At 39.6% G+C, this 24071-nt stretch overlaps 3 protein-coding genes across 5 annotated transcripts in view; 2 read left to right on the top strand and 1 right to left on the bottom strand.

The window, feature by feature from the left end:
* Positions 1 to 3950, top strand: part of srfb (serum response factor b) — a 30762-nt gene extending 26812 nt beyond the window's left edge. Inside the window, exons 6-8 of one of the 3 annotated variants that reach the window (XM_036574595.1) lie at positions 280 to 477; positions 1171 to 1247; positions 1812 to 3950. In XM_036574595.1, coding sequence (XP_036430488.1) covers positions 280 to 477; positions 1171 to 1247; positions 1812 to 1907 — 371 coding nt within the window. In that variant the 3' untranslated portion in view covers positions 1908 to 3950. Of the gene's footprint in view, positions 1 to 279; positions 478 to 1170; positions 1273 to 1811 lie in introns of all 3 variants that reach the window. The other 2 variants (XM_036574597.1, XM_036574596.1) reach the window with 2 other exon arrangements.
* Positions 3951 to 4987: 1037 nt separating this feature from the next.
* tmem254 (transmembrane protein 254) lies at positions 4988 to 12227 on the top strand. Its single transcript, XM_036574594.1, has 4 exons — positions 4988 to 5147; positions 7717 to 7820; positions 7916 to 7975; positions 9437 to 12227. Exons 1-4 carry the CDS (start codon positions 5061 to 5063, stop codon positions 9558 to 9560), a joined length of 375 nt encoding a protein of 124 aa, XP_036430487.1. The 5' UTR covers positions 4988 to 5060; the 3' UTR covers positions 9561 to 12227.
* Positions 12228 to 14252: 2025 nt separating this feature from the next.
* On the bottom strand, positions 14253 to 23892 carry LOC118810651 (L-threonine ammonia-lyase). Its single transcript, XM_036574593.1, has 11 exons — positions 23598 to 23892; positions 21670 to 22024; positions 21076 to 21192; positions 19599 to 19840; positions 19056 to 19221; positions 17808 to 17907; positions 17560 to 17635; positions 17157 to 17282; positions 16264 to 16431; positions 14558 to 14615; positions 14253 to 14351 (listed from the first exon to the last, which is right to left on the bottom strand). The coding sequence occupies exons 1-11, from the start codon at positions 23699 to 23701 to the stop codon at positions 14253 to 14255; spliced, it is 1611 nt and encodes a 536-aa protein (XP_036430486.1). The 5' UTR covers positions 23702 to 23892.
* Positions 23893 to 24071: the final 179 nt, after the last annotated feature.

Here is a 24071-nt window from a genome sequence, read left to right as displayed (position 1 = left end):
AGGTAAGAGTGCAAGTTTAAGGCATAATTTGGACTTTTCTCTGTCCAACACTGCCACCTTGAGCCTAAAGATTAAAAGTGCAAGGAGGTGCAACTGCTTACTTCTTTGGCTTTCTTCTTTTGGTCTCTCTCTCTCTCTCTCTCTCTCTCTCTCTCTCTCTCTCTCTCTCTCTCTCTCTCTCTCTCTCTCTCTCACTTGCTCTTTTCCTGTATTTCTCACACTGTCTATCTCATCTCATTGTATTAATCTCACTCCCATCTCACACTATTTCTGCTCTAGCCACGGTCAGTCTCCCAGCAACCATTGTAACGTCGTCAGTGCCCACCTCAGTAGCAGGTCACATGATGTACCCCAGCCCCCACACGCTCATGTATGCCTCGGCCCCCACGCTGGCCGACGGCGGCCTGGCTGTGCTCAGCGCTTTCTCTCAGGGCGCCTCTGCCATGCAGGTGTCCCATGCACAGGCCCAGGATACAGGTGAGTGAGCACACATACACAAACGTACAGTTATACAGTGCCTTTTTACTCAAGAGAAAGATGAAAGGTCCAGGCTTTATTTACAGAGTTTCCAGCCACTATATTAAATGTCACATTAAATGTTGCTGTTCGAAGAAAATGTCATCGAAGGAAATATCTAGAAAACAGTATCTTTTTAGGAGAAGGCAAAACCATTCATAACTTAACATGGTATGTCTAATTCAAATATGTCTGTTTCCTTTCTGCAAATGACAACATTAACACAAATGGTGTATGATGTCAGAGACCGCTTGGTAATGGAGTTCTGTTTCTTAAAATTGTTTTTCTTAAAATCCACTTTTCTTCTACATTTATAGTACTAAAAATCTCAACTTCTAGATTACCTGAATTTGTGAAATTTTACCATATTCTGAAGGATTTTATAGAAGAATTTCCCAATATGATGCTTATGGCCACATTTATGCTAGATTCTATACTACAGAACGGTTTACAATAAAATAAGTGCATTTTCTTGATCAACTAATCAAATAATTTCAGTACAATTTGATTCTGTTCTGTAAAATTCAACTGGCAAGAATTTATTGTGATCTCACTTATTTTGAAAAATTACACGGCTCATCTGTAGTATCTCACTTTAATGTGTGTGTGTGTGTGTGTGTGTGTGTGTGTGTGTGTGTGTGTGTGTGTCCTTAGGTGCTGTTCCTCAGGTGTTCCTCACAGCGCCCCCTGGCACGGTTCAGATCCCGGTTTCAGCAGTGCAGCTACACCCAGTACGGCAAGATCTCCACTTTACAAGTGAAACTCTTAATATTCTCTCTGCAACCAGCATGCCACTGACTCTACTAACTCACTGCAGGGGGGAGTCTGGGCTTTCTCTTTGCTTTGTTCAAAAATCTCAAGAACACTGCATGTACTAGCACTTTGACTTTGGAAGGCCTTCTTTCCTTTTACCAAGGATGCTTTCCAAAGCCTTAAAGCATTTAAAGTGGAATCATGTGATGTCGATATAGTGTCTTTTACTCTACACAATCCCCAAAGCATCATCACCAAAAAAAAAGGGGAAATGTTTGCCCTGAAAGATTCTCCTCAATTATTTTTATTATTATTTTTATTAGGCACACTTGGACAGCAAAGCTGTAAGATATCACGTGTGAATGTGTGTACTGCCTACGTTATTGATGAACACAGTTTGATGATATGGTTTGGTCTTAGTCTCTGGCTACATACAAAAAGGAGCATTGGAGTGGCATGCTAATGTTGCTGTGAGCTAAAATAAATGATTTTTAAGGGCTGATGGATTGACTCACTGCTAACGTTTCATTGTTGTTTAACAGATGGTGATTGGTCAACAGTCCAGCGGCAGCAGCAGTAATTTGACAGAGCTTCAGGTGGTGAACCTAGACGCCACACAGAACACCAAGAGTGATTGACGGGTGTCCTCGGTTCTGAAGGGTCACCAGGGACTTACGTCACTATTTATTGATGCCTTGTTCCATTTTGAAGCATTTCATCCTTTTCTGCCATATGAGTGTATGTGATTGTACAGTTTCTACTGTAAATGTGTGTCTTGACCTCATAAGGACAATGATGAATTGAGAGAAACTTGGCCTTCTCAGTTCTGCTGTGTGTGCTGCAATTTGTAGGATATAGACTCCAATTCTGACATGCGTTTTTGCATGTTACCTGTGTGTTTGTGTGTGTATGTGGGTGCGCGTGCACGTGTATGAGTGTTAGTTGCATAAAAGGGAAAAGGAAAACAGTGTTAGCTAGCTGTTGCAGATTCTGCAGCCTCTCACTTTGGCCAAAGATGCATTACTTTGTCAGTATTTCTGTGTGGATGCGATTATGGGTCTGAATAGGAAACATTGCCTTGGCATGAGCCATACTGGGGAAGAACACAGTGAGGAAGAGTGATTATTAATGAGTTGAGGCTTGAAGAAAATCAGATTAAAGGACAGTTGGAAATGTACATATTTTTTTATTATTATTATATTAGCCGATAGTGCAATGGCATGTACTGTAGTTGTTTTATAAGATGCTGTTTTGTTTTGTATTTCGCTTATGAAAAAATCAGTTATTTACAAACTGTGTAAATTAATGTAATATAAATATATATTTTATTGATTTCTATATGATCATGGAGAATAAGAGTGAGGGATTTTTTAGTCAAGGTTGTTTCTCTTTTATTTCACTGACATTACTGTCAACTCAAAAGTAGAAGCAAAAAAGAGAAAGAGGATTAAAAATGCCACTTGTAACTTTTCTTTCTATCCTTTAGTTTGAAACACTTCTCACTACCTTTACTGTATTTCCCAGGCACAATATTGCCTACCGGAGTGCCTGTCAGGCACTGGACAGTAACTGTGCTGTAGCAGGCTCAGTTAAAACACTGCGTTCTACTAGTTTAAGTGCTAACAACACTCAGAACTGAGGCGATTATGAAATGGGTATAGTCCTATTGTTCTATTTTGTTGATTCAGACTGTAAACTGTTTGATGCCACTTCAGGACTAAATTGCCTAAAAGGTTGGGCACCCTTTTAATGAAACACTAAAAGCTTTGCTGGCCTTTCAAACTGATTCTTAGCACATTTCATTTTGAAAATAGAACTTGAACTTTTCATTTTAGAGTCACCTTCTGTCCAGTTTTGCTGAAAAGGGCTCAGTCGACTGTTAATCCCTCTCATCTACTTCATCATGAATTCACAATGCAAACACCATTTTAAGACGTCAGGAACTGTAATTCAAGATAATTAACTGCTGAAGTGACTGCCTGGCCCTTCTCCTTTAAAAGTGTTGGTACCCATTTAGATACACTGGCATCGTACCTCAGTCACTTGTTTTCAAACCAGTCCACCGGTCTGGGTGGAGGTTTGGACCCATTAGGCTCATTGGACAGTCCATATTGGAAGGCTGTTGTGAGTTTTTCATGTTGACTTCTCATCTTACCAAATGACAAAGTATCTCCATGCTGCAGCTCACACATGTTGCCCTTAAGCCTTTTCGTAAGAAGGGAAATTTTTCATGCTGTATTTTGGGATGGTATTGTAGACACATTTATTTATATCAGCTTCGCGTCGACGTCTCTCTTCTTGGAGATGTTAATGCGGCTTCACAGTTTGTAAACAGTGCTCAGTTCCACATTGGTGGCATGAAGTTGTGAAGGGTGTTCTTCAAGCCAAACGCTGTATCTCCTACACTCTGGCTTCTCCTATAGAAAATGTGAAATCTTTCACAGGACTTGTTTGTTTCATATATTTTTAGAGGTTTGATTTACAGTTATTATAAAACAGTGTGAGAAACAGAATGAGCACTGGTTCTTTTGTTGTGAGACATTTGAAGTTGTTGTGTGAGCTTTTGTGAGCTTTTGTTTCATTTGTATTTTTTTTCCTTTTGTCTTTGGGGATCTTCATGTAACAGCAAATGTACAGAACATTTTGTAATAAAAAATGGATATTCTACTGATTTATACTTTTTCTTGTTTGTGGAATACTGTTTAATGCTATTTGTTTTATTGTATTAATGATATTTTTTAAAGAAGGGTAGTAGAGGCTTTTGGGATTCAAACCTATGTTGGGTTTTTACTTCAGTTATTGTTTAGAAAGCAGGTGAGCAGCCAGCAGCCTTAGTCTGCAAAACTGAATCACTGAGTTTTTGGTAAGTGAACTCACTGATTCAAAGAGATTCAAAACCTTGTAGTTTAGTTTAAGTGGACTTAAACTGCCTTAACACCAGTGATCAAGAGAATCCTGTGTAGATCTTTTGAAGCATCATAAATGATTGTGTAATACTGTAATGAGCCATTTAAAACAAGCAATTTTAGCTTTTCATTTTATGAAGATTTTAGAAACACTAAAAAAGTGAAATTTGACATGTTGGAAATTGTAATTATTACTTGTTTGAATGAACGAATTGTTACATGTGCAAACTTTTACTGTGAGAACTAAATTTGTAACAATTTTCACTATTAGACATAAATCAATTGAAACAAATAATTATAATGTAATTGCATAATTTATTCTTCACGTTACAATTCGATTTTTTTTATTAGTACTAATAACTTGTTGACATCGATTTCTAATAAATAATTCTTCTAAACGATAACCGTTTTGCCTACCAATGACACACTGGCTACATAGTGAAGACTTTTATTATGAAAGGGAATTCGCCTCGCTTTTTTTTAATCTGTCATGTTTTATTAGTACTAATAACTTTTTTTTACATTGAATTTTTAAAATAAATAATTGTGTTTTAAACGCTAAACCGATTTGCCCACCGATTAGACACTGGCTACAGCATGAAGACTTTTATTATGAAAGGGAATTCGCCTCGATTTTTTACCTGTCATGCTTTTATTAGTACTACTAAGTTGTTTACATTGAATTGTTAATATAAATAATTGTGTATTAAACGCTAAATCGATTTGCATACCCAACCCCCTCTCTACCGATGAGACGCTGGATACACAGTTTGAAGACTTTTATTATGAAAGCTGGAATTCGCCTGCTGTGTGTACAGTAGCTCTGAGTACATTTCTGCACTCAACACAGCGAGTTCAGGCGGGCAGTGAGCTGAAGCGGGCAGGATGGCTAAAAGTGATGGACATGCTTATTTCAGGAGATCAAGTCTGTTCTGGATAGTAACTGTAACGCTGTCGATGAGTTACTATACAGTAAGTTGCTCTTACCAATGTAAACGCTCGCTGGGGCAAAGAAACGTTTTCCAAAATACTCAGATACTCAGTATTCAGTGCTCACATATCTACTTAGATAGTGGTGTTTTGTTTTGGTTTTTTTTCTTTTTTTTTTGCTTGCGTGTCATAGCTTGTGTGCTCATCTGGTACCTACTTAGCTACATTTAGCATTAGTTCTGATTTCTACAGGTAGCTTAAGTTAAAGATACACCGGAATACTCTCAAATGAGTTCTAGTCTATTTTAAAGTAGCGTTAGTTTCTCTGCATGTTTCTGACATGCCCAGTCATCATGAGTAGCGAGCCCTGTCAGACTGTCTTAACTGTGAGTGGGTGAGGCCGCTAGCTGGAGCAAAGGTAAAATGGTCTGAGCTAAAGTGTGTGGAGTTACGAGGTGATTTGTTTGGCGGACCTTCGTTCATCATGTAGCAGCTGATAGAAAGGCAGGTTCAAAGTCGAAGTGTGGTAACAGGTATTCAGGCAGGATCCACTCACGGGCCATGCATTACTTATGTGTATGGTGCTAGTAATGAGATACTCTGGCTAACTGACTGAAAACAAAGAGCTTGAATGACTGCCTTAGTAAAGAATAGCCAGTGAACCGTGGGCCCTCAGGCCAACAGCTGAATAGTGCTTTTGGTATGTGGGTTCGTGTCTGTGTGTGTGTGTGTGTGTGTGAGAGAGAGAGAGAGAGAGAGAGAGAGCATTGCTTACAAATAGCTAGGTAAGCTGTCAAAAGTGCATTTATTAAAAAAAAAAAAAACTACACCATACACTGTACCACATCACCTGTGCTGTACCTTTCACTCTACCATACCAGTTATACTAAACCACTCTGTACTATACTAATATTGGTAGTTGGTAAAGACAAACACATTGTAATCCAAATGTAATTTGAGGAAACTTTTATAAGCTACACAACTATGCACTTTTTTATTGGGTTCATTTTTATTACTTTCTTGCATGGCTGTGAGATATCGTGCTACAGTGTGGGTTATTGCAACCTCCTCCACTTGACTTGTATCTAACTAGTCTCTAATGTATGTATCTATGTATATACAGTGCCTTTCACAAATATTAGCACCACTGGTAACCATGAGCAAAAGGAGCTGAAAAAATATTCTTGATGACTTATTCTTTTTAAACTTTAATTCAAAATATTAGCAAAAATCTAACCTTTATTTAAGGTATAATGATAGAAACAAAAACTAAATCTTGTCATGAAAAAAAAATATTTTTATTAATTGTGTGTGTGCCACAATTGTTGGCATCCCTAGAAATTCTTAAAAGTGAGATCTAACTAGTCTAAAGTGTATTCCTACTCATCTTTCATGTTTTAAAGTTCACCTGAGTGATTAGGAACACATAAATGGTCAGTCACGACTTCCTGATTCACAGGGGAATATATATGAGATGAAACAAAGGCCAAATTCCCTCAGTCATCCATTACCATGAGAAAGAGCTGAGAAAACAGCAGTGATGCACAACAAAAGGTTGTTGAGCTGCACAAATCAGGAAATGGCTGCAAGAAAATAGCAAACAGTTGAAAATGCCCCGCTTCCACTATCAGAGCACAAAGTAAGGAGCTTAAAACAACTGGAGATGTTAAGAATCTTCCGGGAAGAGGACGTATGTCTGTACTGATCCCACGCACAATGGGGAGGGTGGTTTGACAAAGAATCTACATGGATCAAAGATGGGGAATTGCAGACATTATTTAGGTCTTGGGGTCGCAACGTCTCCCAAACTACAATTGAACACCACCTATATAACCACAAGTTGCTAGAAGAAAGCCTCTGCCGTCAAGGACCAACAAACTCAAGCTCCTACGGTTTGCCAGGCATTACTGGAACTGTGTGTTCTATGTTCAGATGAGACTAAAATAGAGATTTTTGGCAACAAACACCAGAGGTGAGTTTAGTATGGACACAAAGATAGCCATGCAGAAAAGTACCTCATCCCCACTGTGAAGTATGGACCAAAAATGGCTCACTGGCCACAGAATTAAGGTTTTACTATGGCCACCCCAGTCCCCTGACCTACACCCCACAGATAACCTGTGGGATGAAAGGAAAGTCCATCGTGTGGACCTCGGAATCTGAAGGATGTGGAGAGGTTCTGTAGGATGGAATAGTCTCAGATCATTTGCCATGTGTTCTCTAGTCTCATTAAACATTATAGAAGAAGAATCAGAGCTGTTATTTTTGCAAAGGGAGGCAACACAAAGTATTAAATAAAGGAGTTCCAACAACTTGCTCACACAGATTTGAGAACAATATTTATTTTCTAAAAAGATTTAGGTTTTTTTTAATCATTGTGCTTGAAATAAAGGTTACATTTTTGTTAATATTTTGAATGAAATATCAAAAGGATTAGCAGTAAAAAGTGTTTTTTATAGGGCTGTTTTGCTCATGTTTACCAGAGGTGGCAATATTTGTGAAGGGCACTGTAGGTGCTTTAATTACCTTTTTTCTCCAACACAAATGATGCCAGTGATTCTCCAGTCTAGTACGATAACATTTGATAATCTCATTATATTTTGTTTTCCAGTGGGTGGTCTTCTGGCCACATCAGGTACCATATGATAGTCTGGGTCCGCTTGGTGCTCTTTCAAAGCATCTCGTGAATGAACATTACAGCATCATGTACAAGGGGTGAGTCTCTGTTCTGTATGTGTGATGTAGTTAATCAGCAGGCCTGTTGTATGTGAAGGCTGTAATGATATGTGTCATGGTGGTGTGTGTTTCAGATGGTGGTGTGCTTGGGCCATCCACAGCTTTGAAGCCTTGGTAGCACTGAAAGTATGCAGGTAGGAAAAAGGGCTCTTGGTTATAAAGGAACATCTTCACACTTTTGTAACATTAATACAAATGATAACTTTATTGAAGAAGAAAAACATTCTTAACTTTAATAAAGCAATAAGCCAAAAGAGGACGTGCGTTACTGCGATTTTATCACAGGAAGGGTGTTCTAAAACTCCCTTCCCTGTGATAAAATCACACTGACTCACAGCCTCTCGTGGCTTATTGTTTTTATAAAACGGCGGCCAACATAGAACATCATGTTATTTCGTGCATTTTTAAACTTTTTGTTGTATAACATATGAAAATACGATAAGTCAGTACTGTTTAATGCGAAAACCTTAGCTTTCTAAGTACTTTTTCGGTCACCAAATTACCACCACAAGTCTTATTTAGCATCAATACAGTGGCGCCCTCTGCTCGCCGGGCCTGAATCTCAAATGGCTCCCTGCTCGCTACACAGTGCACTACGTTGAAATTTAAACACTGGATGCTGCACCCCAACCGTGCAAAATATAGCTAAAAAATAGTCTTTTGGGACTCAGTCACATCCATACTCGATAAATGATGCACCATTTGACTGTAAAGGCTAGAATTTCTAAACTTTCATAGCACACTATTTAGGGAATATGGAGCCGTTTGGGATTCAGCCTGGGTTTGACACTACTTCTGACTGAAACCGACATTTAAAACATGTAATCCATTCAAGTTACATTTTTTTACTTTTATACTGCCGTTTTACAGTTAATCATACCGTAAGTACTTTAATTCAAGCCTGTGATATTAAGGCTGTTTGCTATCTTTTAGCCTGTTAGCTAGCTGACCAGCCTAGTTCTAGTTAGCCAAGAACTTAAATTGCCAGCCCCTCAGTTCAAACAAAGACGGGTTCTTACTGCATCAGTATACTCGGTGGTCCATGTGAGCAGCATGAGAGTCAAAGATTGTCCCATTAACAGTGCAAGGATTTTTTTCATGCTGTTGCGCAGTAATACAGAGTTCAGTTGTTGTGAGGCGGTCATAGACGTGCGTATATCGTGGATTTTGCAACGGCCTCGACCGCGGCTCAGCAAATCAGATTTTAGGACCGAAACTATCCGTATTATAATATACCTTAATGTAAGATTGTAAGTAATTTTGCTACTGTTGGTCATAATGGTCAATTTGTCATGAAATGTTCACATGATATAAAGTGCACCGGGTAGTTTCAAATTGTGTCAAATATTAAAAATGAAAAACAAAAAGTTATGTTTGCAATGATATGTGATGGGCACTGAGTTCTGGTAACCTGTTTAGGTTTTGTAAAATTACACGGACAGCAGGAGCTGTAGAGGTTTTTCTCATACTCTGCCACAGGGGGGCAGTAGAGCGCTATATTTTCTACTGGTGCTGTAGCTCTTTCACGTCAATGTAATTCTAACCATTTCTTCGTGCCTGTGTGTGTGTGCGTGTTTCTTTTTCTCTCTCTGCAGTGATAAAGGCATTGACAGCCTGTCCACTCGTCTCCTGTGGTTCGCTCAGACAGTATTGTTTGGCTTTGCTTCTCTGGGTTTGCTTCTCAAATACAAGCCTGACCGCCGTGCCAAACAGCAATGAGTAGCTGCAGACACAGATTACTATGAACAGAAACTGCGTTTTTCAGTGAGGGAGGCAAGACTAGGTAGATCTTTTTAACAAAACACTTCTACATATTCACACAGAGCAGAATCACATTCCACAACAGATTATGCTGATGTGCAATTACATTTACATTTAGCAGGTGCTGTTATACAAAACTATCACAAGTGACCTCTGTGAAATAGGACTACACACCCCAATAACACTACCTCTCATATGGCTGTAGCTGCTAAGAGGGACCTTTTCTATACATTTCACTAGAGAAAGCCTTAATGACCCAACCTGAATTGCTGCAACACAAAGGCCAATTTTAGTACTCCATTAACAAAGGCTTTTAAATAATTCTATGGTTGTCATTCAGAATGGTTTGATGTGAAATGGTTTATTGTAGAGAAATTCACCAACTTAGATTTCTTTACAGTGGTGGTGATAGCAACCACCAGTCAACCTTGCAGTGAAATGTTTTAATATGTAAAAAATAGTGGTAAATCTGAGGTTCAAACAGGTTTTTTAGGGGGCTATTTTGCCTTACAATGCACTGTGTATGCCTCTCTGCCATGAATGGCTTTTAAAAATGTGTCTTTGGCCAAAACTTTGTCTTAAAACTATTGTAAAACAATGTCTCAGGCATCAGGCAGCATGTTTCTAATCATTTCTTGTAATACATTTCTGTAAAGTAGCTTTTGGAGGCATCAAATGCTCAAACAATTCTGATTTGGCAAGTTTTTCTCAAACGAAGCATTTCATGCCAAACCATTCTGAATGGCTTTGTTTACAAATTAGCCATCCAACTATGCATACATTTTGATAAATCATTTGAATTCCCCTTCTAAAGACAATTTGCATTATTGTCCATTATGGGAGAAGCCTTAGCAGTAGCAACTCATAATATGCAGTTTTGCACATGCTCTTCAGAAGCTGGAATTTGATTGTGTTTAACCCCTTACACTGCACCTTATTATTCATTAATCATAAGACATATCAAGTACTATGAATTATTCATTGACTGCTATGAAACTGGAATGTAAGTTATGTAGTAGTGAGAGTGAGGGATTGAGGGAAAGTGTGGACCCCCATACAGGCCCTTACTGTGTAAGAGGTTATAATCTAAGGCCGGAGAATTAATATTATGTGCCTCCTAGCCTAGTGTATGGGGAACCTTTAATATTTCAGTAAGCTCTCAGTAGGACTTCTCCACTAATGGACAACAGCTATGGCTGCCATTGTCAACAGCCAGAACTAGCCATGAGCAGCTCATCCAGTTAGAACACTGCTTCTGCAGCTCAATGTCAAGGCCCAGTAGTCCTCCACACTGTCCGTGGGCAGGAACTGATGAGAGTGAAACTGGACCTGTTCTCACTGAGTGATGGGATTTGGCAGTGTTTGTGTCATTTGGGTGTCTGCCTGGTGAAGCTGACAGAGCTGGGCAGTTAGCATTGTGTTCCAAGCATATTTCTGCTCAAAGAGGTTATTTTGAAAAGGTACAGTGGCAAAAATCACCAGCTACAAAATATGTAGATAGACCTACATCAACACAATCATGATCACCTGTAGTGCTGTGAAAAATGACCTGCCTTACATCTGATCATCTGTTTTTTCACCCTGACTATCAACTGGTCAACCCAGCTTAATCAAAACCTACATCTAAACCATACATGTCAGTCTGAACCACCAAATAATAAAGATCTAATGCTGATATCATTAACAGAATTTGTAAAAGAAAGTGATTGAACACCTAGTTCCCTCCTGCCCCCCCCCCTATACTCAGTAACTGGTTGCTCCACCAGCTTCTGCAAAGTAGGTTAAATTTCTTTTGGCCAAGGCTGCTCCAAATCTGATTGTTCTAAAGGATTCTAACAGCTGACCTTAATTACCCCATAACTGGATTTGGGTCACCAGAGGAGGGAATTACTTTTTCCATACCTGATGATTGTGTGTTTAATCACTGTGAAAAAAAAAATGCAGAAATGCAGAAAATCAGTCAGGGCCTTATCTTTTCACAGCACACGTCATTGCAGATATCAGTTATTTATTTCAGTGCAGTGAATACAGGATTTCAGTGTTCAGATTTTATAAATGAGTAAAACTAAACAGGCCTTGCAAAGAACAATATTTTTAAAATATAATTTAACAGCATTTTGAATTGTTTAGCGCAGTATCTCCAAACCCTGGTCCTGTAGGCTCACTGGCTTGTGCATTTTAGTTTTTTCTCTGCTACAGGCACACCTGATCTAATCAGGGCTGGGCTTCCCAAAAGCATCATATCACAAAGATTCTTGTTAAATGGTAGAGCGAGCATTACTTTAAACACTCTCTCTACCAGTTAAGATCATCGTAATACTACGATGCCCTGCTCATTAACAATCCCTTACTGTGTTGAAGTGGCTGTGTTTAAAGCAGGGCGGTGTGCCTACATGACCAGGGTTGGGATGCTGATGCAGTGCCTTTAAACATTTTATGAGGGAACAACACAGAATAGACAGAATTCTTTGTGAAATTTTAGGAGAAATGAACAGTTTTATGGTATTGCCTTACCTGCAATGATTTTTGAATTTTGTTTTAACTGTTCCATTAATCACAACTCACATGTTGTCATAGGTGAAGGGGTTTAATTTTCTTTTTTTGAAAAATAAAGCAGTGATTTAACTTTTGTCTCTTGTCATATTAATCTACTTGTTTTTTTATTTATTTCTAATACAGTATGTCTGTAAACACTTCACATTTTGATCTGAATCAAATTAAACCCTGCTGTTTACAGTATGGTTCTATGTAATTACATCTGAATCTTAAGTGCACTCATCACAGACATGGCAGTGATTCAGCTGAACTGTAGATAATCTAAAATATTTTTAAATAGGCCTGAAAGCAGATTTGGAGTTACCTATGTGGAGCACATATATTAGGGTACATCCTTTAATCTAGGCCACCTATTTTGTACCTGTGTTAAAATGATATAAAATCCAATTGGGATACATAAATCAAATGCTGATCTCAGACCTTTCTTATTTTCTCCAGTAGTAAGGCGAAGTAATTTGGCTGTGGTTATGAAATGCTCACATGCCCTGCTCTGAGCAACATACCACTGCCGGGAACTTGTAGTTTTGACGCCATTCTTAGTGAATTTGCTCCAATTCTTAGCTTAACCTTGGTCTTTTCTCTAAAGGCCTGAGCACTTAATTCCTGCATTCCTCAACCACAGGCTGCCTACCTCTGCTAGAGGCGTTAAGAATGTGAGTCTTATTTAACCTTTCTTTCATCAACTGTTGGTTCACAAGAACATAAAAATCTCAGAACGCATAGCACAAGAATGTTTTAGAAATTTCTTAGCATGTATCCAGTTAATTCCAGCAAATGTAAGATTTTCTCATAGCTTAATGTGTTACAAATTCCAAGACATTCCATTCTTTGCTATTTACTGTTCTCTTGTACTCAGCAGTAAATAGACTGCAGGACTGAGGAGTCTACATGGCTGTTTTAAGGCATTTCATACCCTGTGTGTTTGCTTGTGGATATAACTGTGTGTCAATGTGGCTGAAGGAGAGAGAATGACCTTAACTAATGGACTTAAAGGATTAGCCAGCCTTAATCACCTGTCTCACCCAGCACTCTCTCCGGTCCTCACTCAAGAGCGTGTCATCCTCTCTGCAACACTTTCATTCAGCTATCCATCCATCTTCACACTCATCTCCCTCAGCAGAAGATCCTAACATGGACCATTTGAGTCTGTAATGCGCCTAAGAACTGGCATTCAGTCACCCAGATGGGAGCCAAAAAAGCATGTTTGTTAGAATGATGAATGGAATGGATGATAAGAGGTGATGGAAGCTGTTGGGGGAGTTGTAGGGCATCAGCACACGAGCAGGTCTTCATCTCAGACAGTATTAAGAGGTCATCATGGAGTGAATGAGAGTTATAAGTGTATTATTGTGGATGAAATACTCGGGAACACAGTCTTCCAGGACAGAACAGTATATTATCTTAATTGAAATACATCTAGGTACCACATTAAACATACAATGTTATAAACACGTATTTACAGGTGGTCAAAAATCACCAAATTTTAGTGGTCCAATGTATCAGTATTTACTGGCAAATAGTATTATGACACTTCCATTTTACCTGAACTCCTTAAATGGCCAGGGCTCACCGATGGGCCCAAAGTTTTATTACACACTTCAATAACCTAAGAACAGCTCAACCAGATTGCAAGTCCATGCATTTACTGAATAATAAGCTTTAGTGTGTAATAAGCCTGCGATTGATGTGCTTAATGGTTGGTAAAACACAATATAACACATTTTATAGAACATCAAATGATTTGTATTATTTAAACTCCCGGACTGCTCACACATCTTTAGCAGTATAGTACCTGAATAGTGTGTTGAATTCATTTCTTATCCACAGCGGAAATGTAACAAATTTTTCTCATTTCTAAACTTACTACTACTCATCCGACTGAAACGTGTAGCATACACTGATAGATATTAATTTCTTACAGCAAAGAGTTCATGTTATCACTGAGTCAGTGGGTGTGGATGTTGTGCTGTGTGTGTGCATTTGTGTCTTTGTTTTGTCTGGATTGTATGTGTTTACGTCTGTAGATGGCATGCATGTTATACAAGTATGTGCATATGTGTGTGCATAATCATAGTGGCAGTAGTCTTGCTGAGTTCACCGGTCCAACCAGCGCAGTGTGGGGTAGCGGTCAGCCAGTGTCCGGCGGAGCTGGCAGTTCTGAGTCTTATCCCTGGTCTCCACAACACACTCAACCTGTTCAAACATGACACCAAAACCTGAGCCAACAGATATAACCAACACCAACTTTGACGGGACCTGAGTCTGCTGAGCAGCTCTATAGAGTGATAGACTCTTTAAGCTCCACACAGCATTACATAAGTGCACAGAAGTGACAGACATCACATCTACATTACGCAACCCAGACAGTTAGAGGGTTCGCACAGGAAACGATTTCTCACCTGTGCTTTAAAGAGATCTGCTTTGTCACTGTACCGACTGTGGCAAACGTCCAGCAGCCTGAGGAGAAGAGAGGAAATGTGCAAATGTCAGAGAGGAGAGGTGGACACAAATGGCTTATCTACAAGTCCCTGTGTGATAAAGATAATCAATAGCCTCTTTACATTCATGTACTCAAAGTAAAATATTTCTGTGTTGTATTTTTCTATTTTTTAAAGTGTTGTTGAAGCAGTGGCATAGTTAGATTAGTCATTGGGGGACAACATTTTGGGGGTTTTTCTTTTGGCTTTTTTGGGTGTAGCCTCTTTCTGTAGGCCCCCTACGGGCCATTCCAGTGCCAAGTCAGATATTTTTAATGCAGTTAAATAAAATATTTTTCCATGTAGTTCTTTAAACACTTTAACTAGGACACTGCTAGCTATCTGTTTGTGAAATGTTGACCTGCTAGCGAGCAGTGGAAAAGGGAAAGTGTGAGAACCCCCAACGGTGGAAACAATTCACACCTCTCCAAAAAGACAGCCATGTCGAGAGCATTTAAACACGATAAAAACACTTTCAGAAATGTGGCTCGCTCATCTAAAAAAAAAACAGAAATCTGTTCTGCTTAAAGTTTTGTAAATGATGCACATTTCCATCATACAAATATGTCATTGAAGAAAAAATGCACAGTTCAATTGAGATTTATGGCTGTTTATGCATGTATGGCTATTGTGAAAAGGGGTTAATTGAAAGCCATGCAGCATACTACATAAACTGAAGAGCATACACCATAAAAACCAATGATTCTTTCAGATATTTCAAATATTAACCACATGCTTTGTATTATGTTGACTGAAAAGGAGAGTATTAAAGGCAAAGATTTGAAGGCTGGAATAATCATTCAAAATCGATCAAAACACAGATAGTACATCCTTTTGCAGTGCATTAGTTATCTACGCCATTGCAGGAGTTCAGATGAAGACCAAGTTTTATAAGTTTAATAACAGACACATTGTCACATGACAGTGATGAGACAAAATGTACAAACAGGTGGACCCATAACCAGGCCCTGAAGTAGCAATGCTAACAAAACAGCTAACTAACATATTAACTGTACATTGGGGCATACACTCCTCCAATGTGAAACTATTATTATAATCATAGTTTAATAGATCCATAATGTGCAAGTATTTTTATGTAAAAAGGGAGATGTTGAAGTCCAATGTTCTGCTCAGTGAGGCAGAGATGGCTTATCTGGCTGTCTGGAGGCTTTGATAGAGTTTTAAACACGAAGAGAGGCTGTCTCATTAGAGCATGAGTGACTGACTGAAACAACGACATGATTATGAGTGTAACATAAAGAAAGGCTATCCTTCTCCTTGGATAATGTCCAAGGGGATATCAGTACAGCGTATAATTCATGCTGCTCATGATTTTCCAATAGCCCTCTGGGGTACAATAAACTGGCATGCCAGTGATGGAGAATCTAGAACTACTCAGACTATTACAGGAAATCATATTTGTCCATATAATTTTAACTGCTCCGTTTTTTTCCCCTCAAGATTTCAAGCCCCCATTTCCTGTTCATTTGTGTACAAGTGTGTCTGAGTGGTTCCGGTGTTGGGGGTCTCTAAACACCTTCCTGCTTTACGGAGAAACTAACTGCAGATATGATCAAGTGTTGTTATCACTAGTCAAGCATTTGCCCTGTAACTCTTTTCCTACTCACCTCACATCTTCCCGGGCCAGCATGTCCAGTAGTTTAGCCATGTCTCCTGGCCAGTCTCCCAGCTGAACAGTGAAGCGGCTGACACGGTCATCCAGCACGAGGGCTCTGTCCACACACTGCCTCACCAGGTCCAGCTCCATGTTAGCACTGCCCACTAACACTGCCACCCTGTATGGGACAATTCACACACATACAATTATGTGTTTACGGCTAATATCAATTACACTCTCAGAAAAACACTGACCTTTCAGGGAAAATGCTCTGTGTTCATCATGTTTCAGCGCCATGTTTTCTCAATAACGTTTTCAACATGAAAGTAAGATTAACATCTGTAATTCTGGTTTATTTTCAAAAGTACATATCTTAAATGTTCAATAAATAATGTCTCAATATAGTAATCTCTAATAATTCCCTTATTAAAACACACTGCTGTTGTACATTTCAGAGAACAGACATTAAGATTTAAATGTTTTTGAATTTCACAATATTATGTTTGAATTTCACACTATTATATTACTAACATTGGACAGCATTGTTAGCTAGTTCTAGCTAACATAGATTTAAATCTACTAAAATAGATAAAAAAAACCATATGTTAGTTCTTTCAGGGTGGTAAGGTATTTTGAGGTAAGACCCAGGAACATAGGTACACTCCCTATCTTATCGTAAATTATTTTAATCTCTTGGTTTAGTATTATTACACTGTACTACACAAAACCTTCTTGCTAGCATGACAGCTAAATGTTTCCCAGCAGACGTATCATAACAGTGTTAACTCTCATCTCATTAGCATATTGCCCCTGTACACACTAACTTTCATTGACTGGCTCCTAAATATCTTAGTCAGTAATGTTAGTGAATGGAATAAGTGAGGGGAGTTGAGTTCAGCTCACCTTTTACCCTTTAGCTCTGGCAGCTGGCCAGCCAAGATGGCTGCCAATCCCATGGCTCCTTCAGTGTCCACAGTGGTGCGCTCGTACTCCTGAAACCTCAGCATGGCCACTAAAGAGTCCTCCTCCCTGTGGTAAGAACAATGGATAAGGATCAGTAGTCTTCAGCTTTCATTTGCACTGGAGTTACAGGTCTGTAACTGTATAGCTACAGCTTTGTGAGGGTCCTCAAACTTCAAACTAGAAATCTGTCAGACATTTTAATGTGATTAGAAAAGTATTATGGGTGCTGAAGACCTGATGGTTCAGATCAAAAGATGAAGGAGCAGATAATGCATATTAATGCCCCTGAAGTTTGGCAAGTTATTACTTTTGAGCTCTGACACCTCGAAATTGAGGTTTATACCTGACAGAAATGACTTTATCCACCATTTTCTTGGCCAACTGGAAAGTGTGTGTTCCCAAAGTGTGCTGCACCAAATCTGTGAAATAAGGCGAGAGCTCATGTCAAAGCTGTGTCTAAATGTGGAACAGCCCATCACAACTGGATAAGGAAGACAGGAGAATGTTTAAAGCAAGCTTTGGCCCTCGACATGACTAGTCAGTGAGATATAAACTGGGGGTGGATGCTATATGTAGACACATGAACGCTACCTCCATAGAGTTTTTTATTCGGGGTGGAGTAGAGATCCTTGATAGGAGAGTCTGTTTTGAGGGACTGAAGCAGAAGTGGAAACTCCTCTGGCTCAACACCCTATCAGAAAAAATCAGCAGTTTTATTGACTATAGAACATTGAGAGACTGTGTATGGTGACTGTTTACTACATGATTAAGGCTTCTCTACTGAAGATTAAACATGATATAAACATAATCATGTTCCCAGAGCTTCCAGACAGTGCATCTAGGAACCTGAGTATTTAACTCAATTGCCTTCTTGGTATTTTTAGAATATAGTCAGTACTGTAATAACACCTTTATATAATTGAAATGGTAACTAAGTAATACATACGAGTAGTAAGTAATAAGTACGAGTTAAAGGTGTCCACCAATTTTTTTGATTTTCTGTATAATTAAATGGTTAAGATGCAAAGTTATACAGAGTGGTTTGATATGAAATGCTCCATTCTACCGAAACTTAGCAAATCAGTACTGTTCACAGTGGTGGTGATTGGAACCAGACAGCTGAAGAGCTTAATGCCTTTAAAAGCTCCCTCACAGAAAGTTATTACATGAAGTTACAAATACGCTGCCTGAGAAATGGTTTTACAGTATTTTTGAGATTGGGTTTTGGCCTAAAACTTGTTTTGAGTTTCATGTAGGGTGTTGTAAGGGAAAATAGTGCCCAGAGAAGGTTTTTCAGCCTGACCGCTATTTCACTATCATCAACATTACATATAAAAACTCAGAAGACACTTGTTTCTGTAAAGCTGCTTTGTGATGCCTCTTGTAAAAAGTACTATCATTTTTTGTAGTTTGACTTCTGACTAGGTTTACTGATGGTTATGGATACTAAATAAAAAGGTTTTATTTGTGTTGCAGACATTACAGCCCCTGCTTCCTATCACCACCATTGTAAGAAAATCTCTACAACCTCTACAGTTTCTCGACAATTTATTATTTCACATCAAAACATACTGAAAGACTTTGTTTACTTCTCAACAATTGAATTATGCAAAACTCTTTTTTTAAAAACGGTGGAATTCCCCTTTGATGAATCTAGGAGCTTGCTTGCAACCAAGTTCTAAATACACCAGACATGTAATATGTGGCATCTTTTGAACATTATGTGGCATCTATTACAGTGTTTTAGCCTTAGACTTTTCCTGTATGATTTGTCTCAATTGTCTAGATATTGACAAAAGCATGTATCCATAGTGCTGTTAGAGCCTCATTAACACATACTATGACCGAGATGCGAGGGTTGAGGTGTTTGATGGCGGCCGCAGTGCCAGCCAGCACTCCGCACTGTCCCCCAGCAGGCACAATGACCGCGTCCAGCTTGGGCACCTGCTCATGGATCTCAATGCCTACTGTACCCAGACCTGCCAGATACACCGCACTGTCATCCCTGCAAGGTAGAGAGGAGGACAGATGGAGGCGGATGCTTTAATGCATGGATGAACCCCAGAGAGGTAAAGCACGAAGTGCAAATGATTCACTGATAAAATGCTAATGTATGCTTTAGCCTGAGAAAACACTGTCTTTGTGGAACTAAAAAAAAATACCAGGCTAAGACTTTGATTACATCTAGTCCATGTGTGTCTTAGTTTTGAGGAGGTTGTTTGAGTGTTTGAGTCTGGGGTGTAGTGCGTACATTGATTTCATTTGGATATAAGTGAATTCCATTGAGGCATATGGGGATACAGGCAAGCGGTCATCATAATGGTCACTAAGTGTTGGGTTTCAGTGTGTACACAGAATGGAGCAGTTGGATGAGGTACTCACTCCTCCAGGCAGAGGTAGCCATTCTCTTTGGCCAGGTGGCGGGCATGGTTCTGAGAGTCACGTGCTGTGCTTCCGTAGGAGATCACCATTGCTCCATAGTCGCGGTACATGCGCAGCCGAGGAGGAGAGCTGTACGCAGGCATAATAACAAAGACTGGAATCCTCAGCTCCACTGCATGATAGGCCACTGCCATGGAGAAGTTACAGTCTGTGGCCACAATCACACCTTTCTTCTGCTGATCCTGTCACACGTCCACACACAAAACATACAGAAGCTTTTCTTCCCAAAGTATTTGTTCCCAAAATTCTTACAAATTTGAAAGCACATTTATGTACTGCTTACTGACCCAGATTTATGTACTACTTAAATTAAATATTTATGTTCTCTGAATTAAAATGCCTGCAAACAATTGAATTATTTCTAAGCATGCATGATAAAATCAGAATCATATCAGGATCAGAAGATAACTGGTCAAATAAAATTATGGGACAAATTTTAAGATTTAACTGATATTTTAAGCCAGTATTTAGTGCTGTATGTATTGTACTCTGGAAGCACAGAACATTAAGGTGACACTGAGCTACTACACTAAAATGTCTGCATTTTGTTCATTTTACTAGACTTGTAACCCTTTACAAGCAAATGTTGTATTTCTCCATCATGCTAATCCAGGTATATGTAGGCCCAATTTCTACAATTTATAAATGTCTATGTGTCAGCACTGGCAGATATATAAAAATGTTAAATATGTAAAAATATCAGATATCATAATTGGCCCACAATTTTGGTGCATCTCTAATTGTTTTATGTGTTAATCATTAAAACTTCACCAAGGGATATAAACTGTGGCAACCGTTGCTAGTGGCCTGTTTTGGTAAATGGATCATTCTACTGAATTTATTCACAGTCAGTGTTCAAAACGCATTTCAGACTTTTAACTGATTTGGACTTTAGACCAGAATCCTTTTGCTTTGAGTGACCCTAAACTGTAATTACTCTCGTTTTATTAAAATAAATGATTGAACATTCCATTTTCTCACTAGCAAAAAATCCTATTACCAAATGTTTCGGTAGTGACTCCTTCAGTGGTGAAAATGTTAGCTAATTTTGAGCATAACTCAAAAATGCTAGTCAGTACTGGACAAGCAAACACATCTTTGAACAGTTGTACACAGAAAAAAATCATAATGTTTTTATTAAAACACAAAAAGGTTTACTTAATTACAGAATGTGTTTCAGTAGTGACAAAACTGCCGCAGTTTGAACTTATTGGTTAGAGTTGTCCATATACTTTGGTTATTATGATCTAAAGGTGTCTTTCTTCAAGAAGCACATGATCTATACTAAAAGGCATTCTAATCCTAACTCAAGTGCTTCCCATTTTTACCAGGTCTCCTCCTTATTACATTTGGTACGTGGTCTAATGGTGGTTAAATAAAGGGTGAGTGTTGAGTAATACAGTAATAAAGCTGTTACCTGTTTCAGTGAAGAGAGCAGGTATAGAACTCCTCTCTCCTTCACTGAGCCTGTGTAGTGGAGGTGCTCCTTCTTCAGATAAATCTCCATGCCATACAGTTTGGATAGTCTGGAATACTGAAATGCAAAAGTATAACTTGTCTGCTCTGCAGCAATGTTGGATGAAGGTCTGACTACTTAGTGTTATCCCTCTGAATAGCTTTCATACTTCCTAAACCCACCCTGCTCAACCAGCATGTTGGTTTCAGGCCCAGGAAGAAAACCAGAAAAACATAACCAGAGCCTAACCTCCTCCTGCTTCTCCTGAAAAATACTGTGTAATGTGAGCTTTGATGTTAGTTTCTTGCCCTTAGTAAATCACATTTTACACTTCAGCACATTTTTGAAGCAGCAGATGCTGGCTTCTCTTTCTATTTACACTTGCTCTTGTGTGTTTAGATAAAAATCTGGCTGGTGGGAGATTGTTGTTTGGATATTGATGTTGGGCCAGTCCTTAGAATTTTAGGCTGGAGAATAAGTTGTCAGACTGTTTGTACAGACCCTGACTGAAGCAAGTGGTCAGTTCCCAAAAATAATTGGGTTAGATTCACGTACTGTGCAAGGGGTCTTCTGAATTCCCGCCTGCTGGATTTTTAATGATGCTGCACTGATGTCCTCAAACCGGAGGTACTCCACAGGAGCTTTAGGTGCAGACTTGTACTCCTTGTTCCTCTTGATGGAAGGTTTGGGAGGAGCCATTAGTTGCACCTCAGGTCCTCCTATAACTGTGGTCTCGAAGGTCTTCACATCCCCGTTCAGGTACTCCTCAGCACCAAAGTCTCTGAGACGCTCTGGACAGATGAGGGTGGGCCGACGAGCAAGGGTTCCATTGCTGATGGGGCCATCTTTGTGGCACTGACCATCATGAGTAGAGCATTTCTTTTTGCTGGCGCCCAAATGCTCCTCCTCACTGTTAGAAACATATAGATCCTGATCAGAATACAAAGAAACAAACCAGCGTTTTCCTTCATTTACAAAAAGAGTTAGGAAAGAATTAAATGAGGTGGAAATCTAAACTTAATTGTGTGCTCTGCTGTCCAACCTTTATTGCTCAACTGAGATTAGATTAATCTTGGGAAAGGCTGCCAAGAGACATAAGCCTGGAGAAAGTGATCTATGGTGACAATGTGAAGAAAAGAGAATCCCATCACTGATTCCTGCCAAATGCTTTGGCTGAATCACCAAAGCCAAAGACTGAGGGTAAGCATGTGTTATGCAGATTAACTTTCCCCTCTGTGTCGTCTTTGAACTGTATTCTGCAAAATAAGAGATAACCAACGCTGGTGCATCTTTATTAAAGCATATATATAGCCTACAAAAAATAGCTGATCGGACTGAATGAACCAGACTGCTGGTTTCGAGGTGGACAATATGGTCCAACATGAAATCATCCAAAGAAAAAGACCACATGGCTGTTGAATAATGAAGAAAGGTTCACTGCAAGTGTTATCACCAAATGTGCTTTGGTTCTGTGCTTATAAATATGAACGCTTCTAAGGAACTAATCCATTCCAAATAGCAGCAGACCAAACCACCAGGTGGAGTGAATTTGTTGCCAATTTTTCAATGTGATCTCAGTTTGGCACTGGTTCCCAGCCTTTCTAAGCTCTAATAATATCCCATCAGTCCTGATTTATTCTCAGAGGTGACCTTTCACCCCATTCTCAATGCCCTGGCAGTCTCACCTTGTCTATGACACAGCACTGTTCCAATGCTCTAACTTTTGTATTCATTGTTGTTCTCTCCAGTTTCCTTCTTCTCTGGTTAAACCTAAAACATTACTCCAGCATTACTGCTTTTAACTATCCATCTTCTGTGCTATTGTTCTTGTTTTAGCTTAGATAAGTCAGTGTTTTTACCATGGCAGGAACAGGAGGATGAAGGAGAGGAACAGGCGGAGGATTAAGCACATCAGCATGTGGAATGCAGGCAGGAGGGTCCTACTCCCTGGAGCATTAAACAGGTGCAGGGATGGAGGGAGGCTGGGGAGAGATGGAGGACCTTGAGTTGCAGATACAGAAGGACGAGGAGGACCAGAAGAAGGTTTAGACTTTGGAAAAGGAGATACTTGAGGAGAAGACGCCCTCTTTGTCAACTGTGTTGCACCATTCCAGGATTTGTCAGATCTGTCGGAACCAGTCTGAAGGTTGGAGGAAGTGGGCTGAGGCTTTTTGATTGATAATTCGTCCACTACAGTGGAAGATTTTTGGGAGGAAAGGGCTACTGTGGAGGGAGCAAACTTGCAAGATTTAGGCAGTTTTTGGGACGACACAGTTGACTGGTTGGGATGACCTGAGGTAGGAAAAGCAGCAGGGCTAGGGGTTTGAGCAACTACAAAGTCTTTAGAGGAGGTGGTGGGTTGAGAGGAACATCCAGAAGCTGCATTATCTGAGCTGTCACCATTATCTGTTGACTCAAGGAGACACTCGGTATCTTTGAGGTTTAGAGGCTCTTTAGGAATTTGAGATTCAGACTCTTCCCACCTTTGCCAGAAGGGGTCATACTCCTCGCTGTCACTGAATCGTCTCCGTGGTAGAGATCCCTCACCCCTGTAGTTTGCATAGAAAAACTGGGCAGCAAAGTTCATCCTGGATCTTGAGTTGATGCTCTATGCAAGTAGTTCCAGGATCTCCTTTGGTGAGGGTTTCCTCTCTCCTGTGTAAAGGAATGTGTTTGGATTGCACAAGAGAATGCACTAGAGTTCCTGTTCCTCCCTCTCACACAGTCGTACTGCACAGCCCTCGCTTGCCTTGTGAGGCTATTTAAGGAGGGATTACCCACAAGCAAATGCCAGCCTCTCTTCTAGCCTCCCCACCCCTCCTCTCCAAGCTCTGAGCTCTATTCCTGTCCTGGACCTGGTTTAAACTGACCTGTGACGTGGGCTAATCAGACGCTCTAACGGGATAGATAAAGACTTAATGCTTATCTGAGAAGCAATCATCCTAGGCCTTGGGTCT

Source organism: Colossoma macropomum, unplaced genomic scaffold (genome assembly GCF_904425465.1).
Source record: "Colossoma macropomum unplaced genomic scaffold, Colossoma_macropomum, whole genome shotgun sequence".
Classification (NCBI taxonomy): domain Eukaryota; kingdom Metazoa; phylum Chordata; class Actinopteri; order Characiformes; family Serrasalmidae; genus Colossoma; species Colossoma macropomum.
This window is presented reverse-complemented; position numbering and strand designations above follow the sequence as displayed.

Bases quoted from the DNA above. Each gene is read 5' to 3' on its own strand.
- tmem254 (XM_036574594.1), top strand. From the start codon at position 5,061: ATGGCTAAAAGTGATGGACATGCTTATTTCAGGAGATCAAGTCTGTTC. The intron at 7,821-7,915 runs GTGAGTCTCTGT...TGTGTGTTTCAG, and splicing joins TACAGCATCATGTACAAGGG to ATGGTGGTGTGCTTGGGCCA. The intron at 7,976-9,436 runs GTAGGAAAAAGG...CTCTCTCTGCAG, and splicing joins GTAGCACTGAAAGTATGCAG to TGATAAAGGCATTGACAGCC.
- LOC118810651 (XM_036574593.1), bottom strand. From the start codon at position 23,701: ATGAACTTTGCTGCCCAGTTTTTCTATGCAAACTACAGGGGTGAGGGA. The intron at 21,193-21,669 runs GTACGTGAATCT...TTTGCATTTCAG, and splicing joins TTCAGAAGACCCCTTGCACA to TATTCCAGACTATCCAAACT. The intron at 17,636-17,807 runs GTAGCGTTCATG...CTTATTTCACAG, and splicing joins GAATAAAAAACTCTATGGAG to ATTTGGTGCAGCACACTTTG.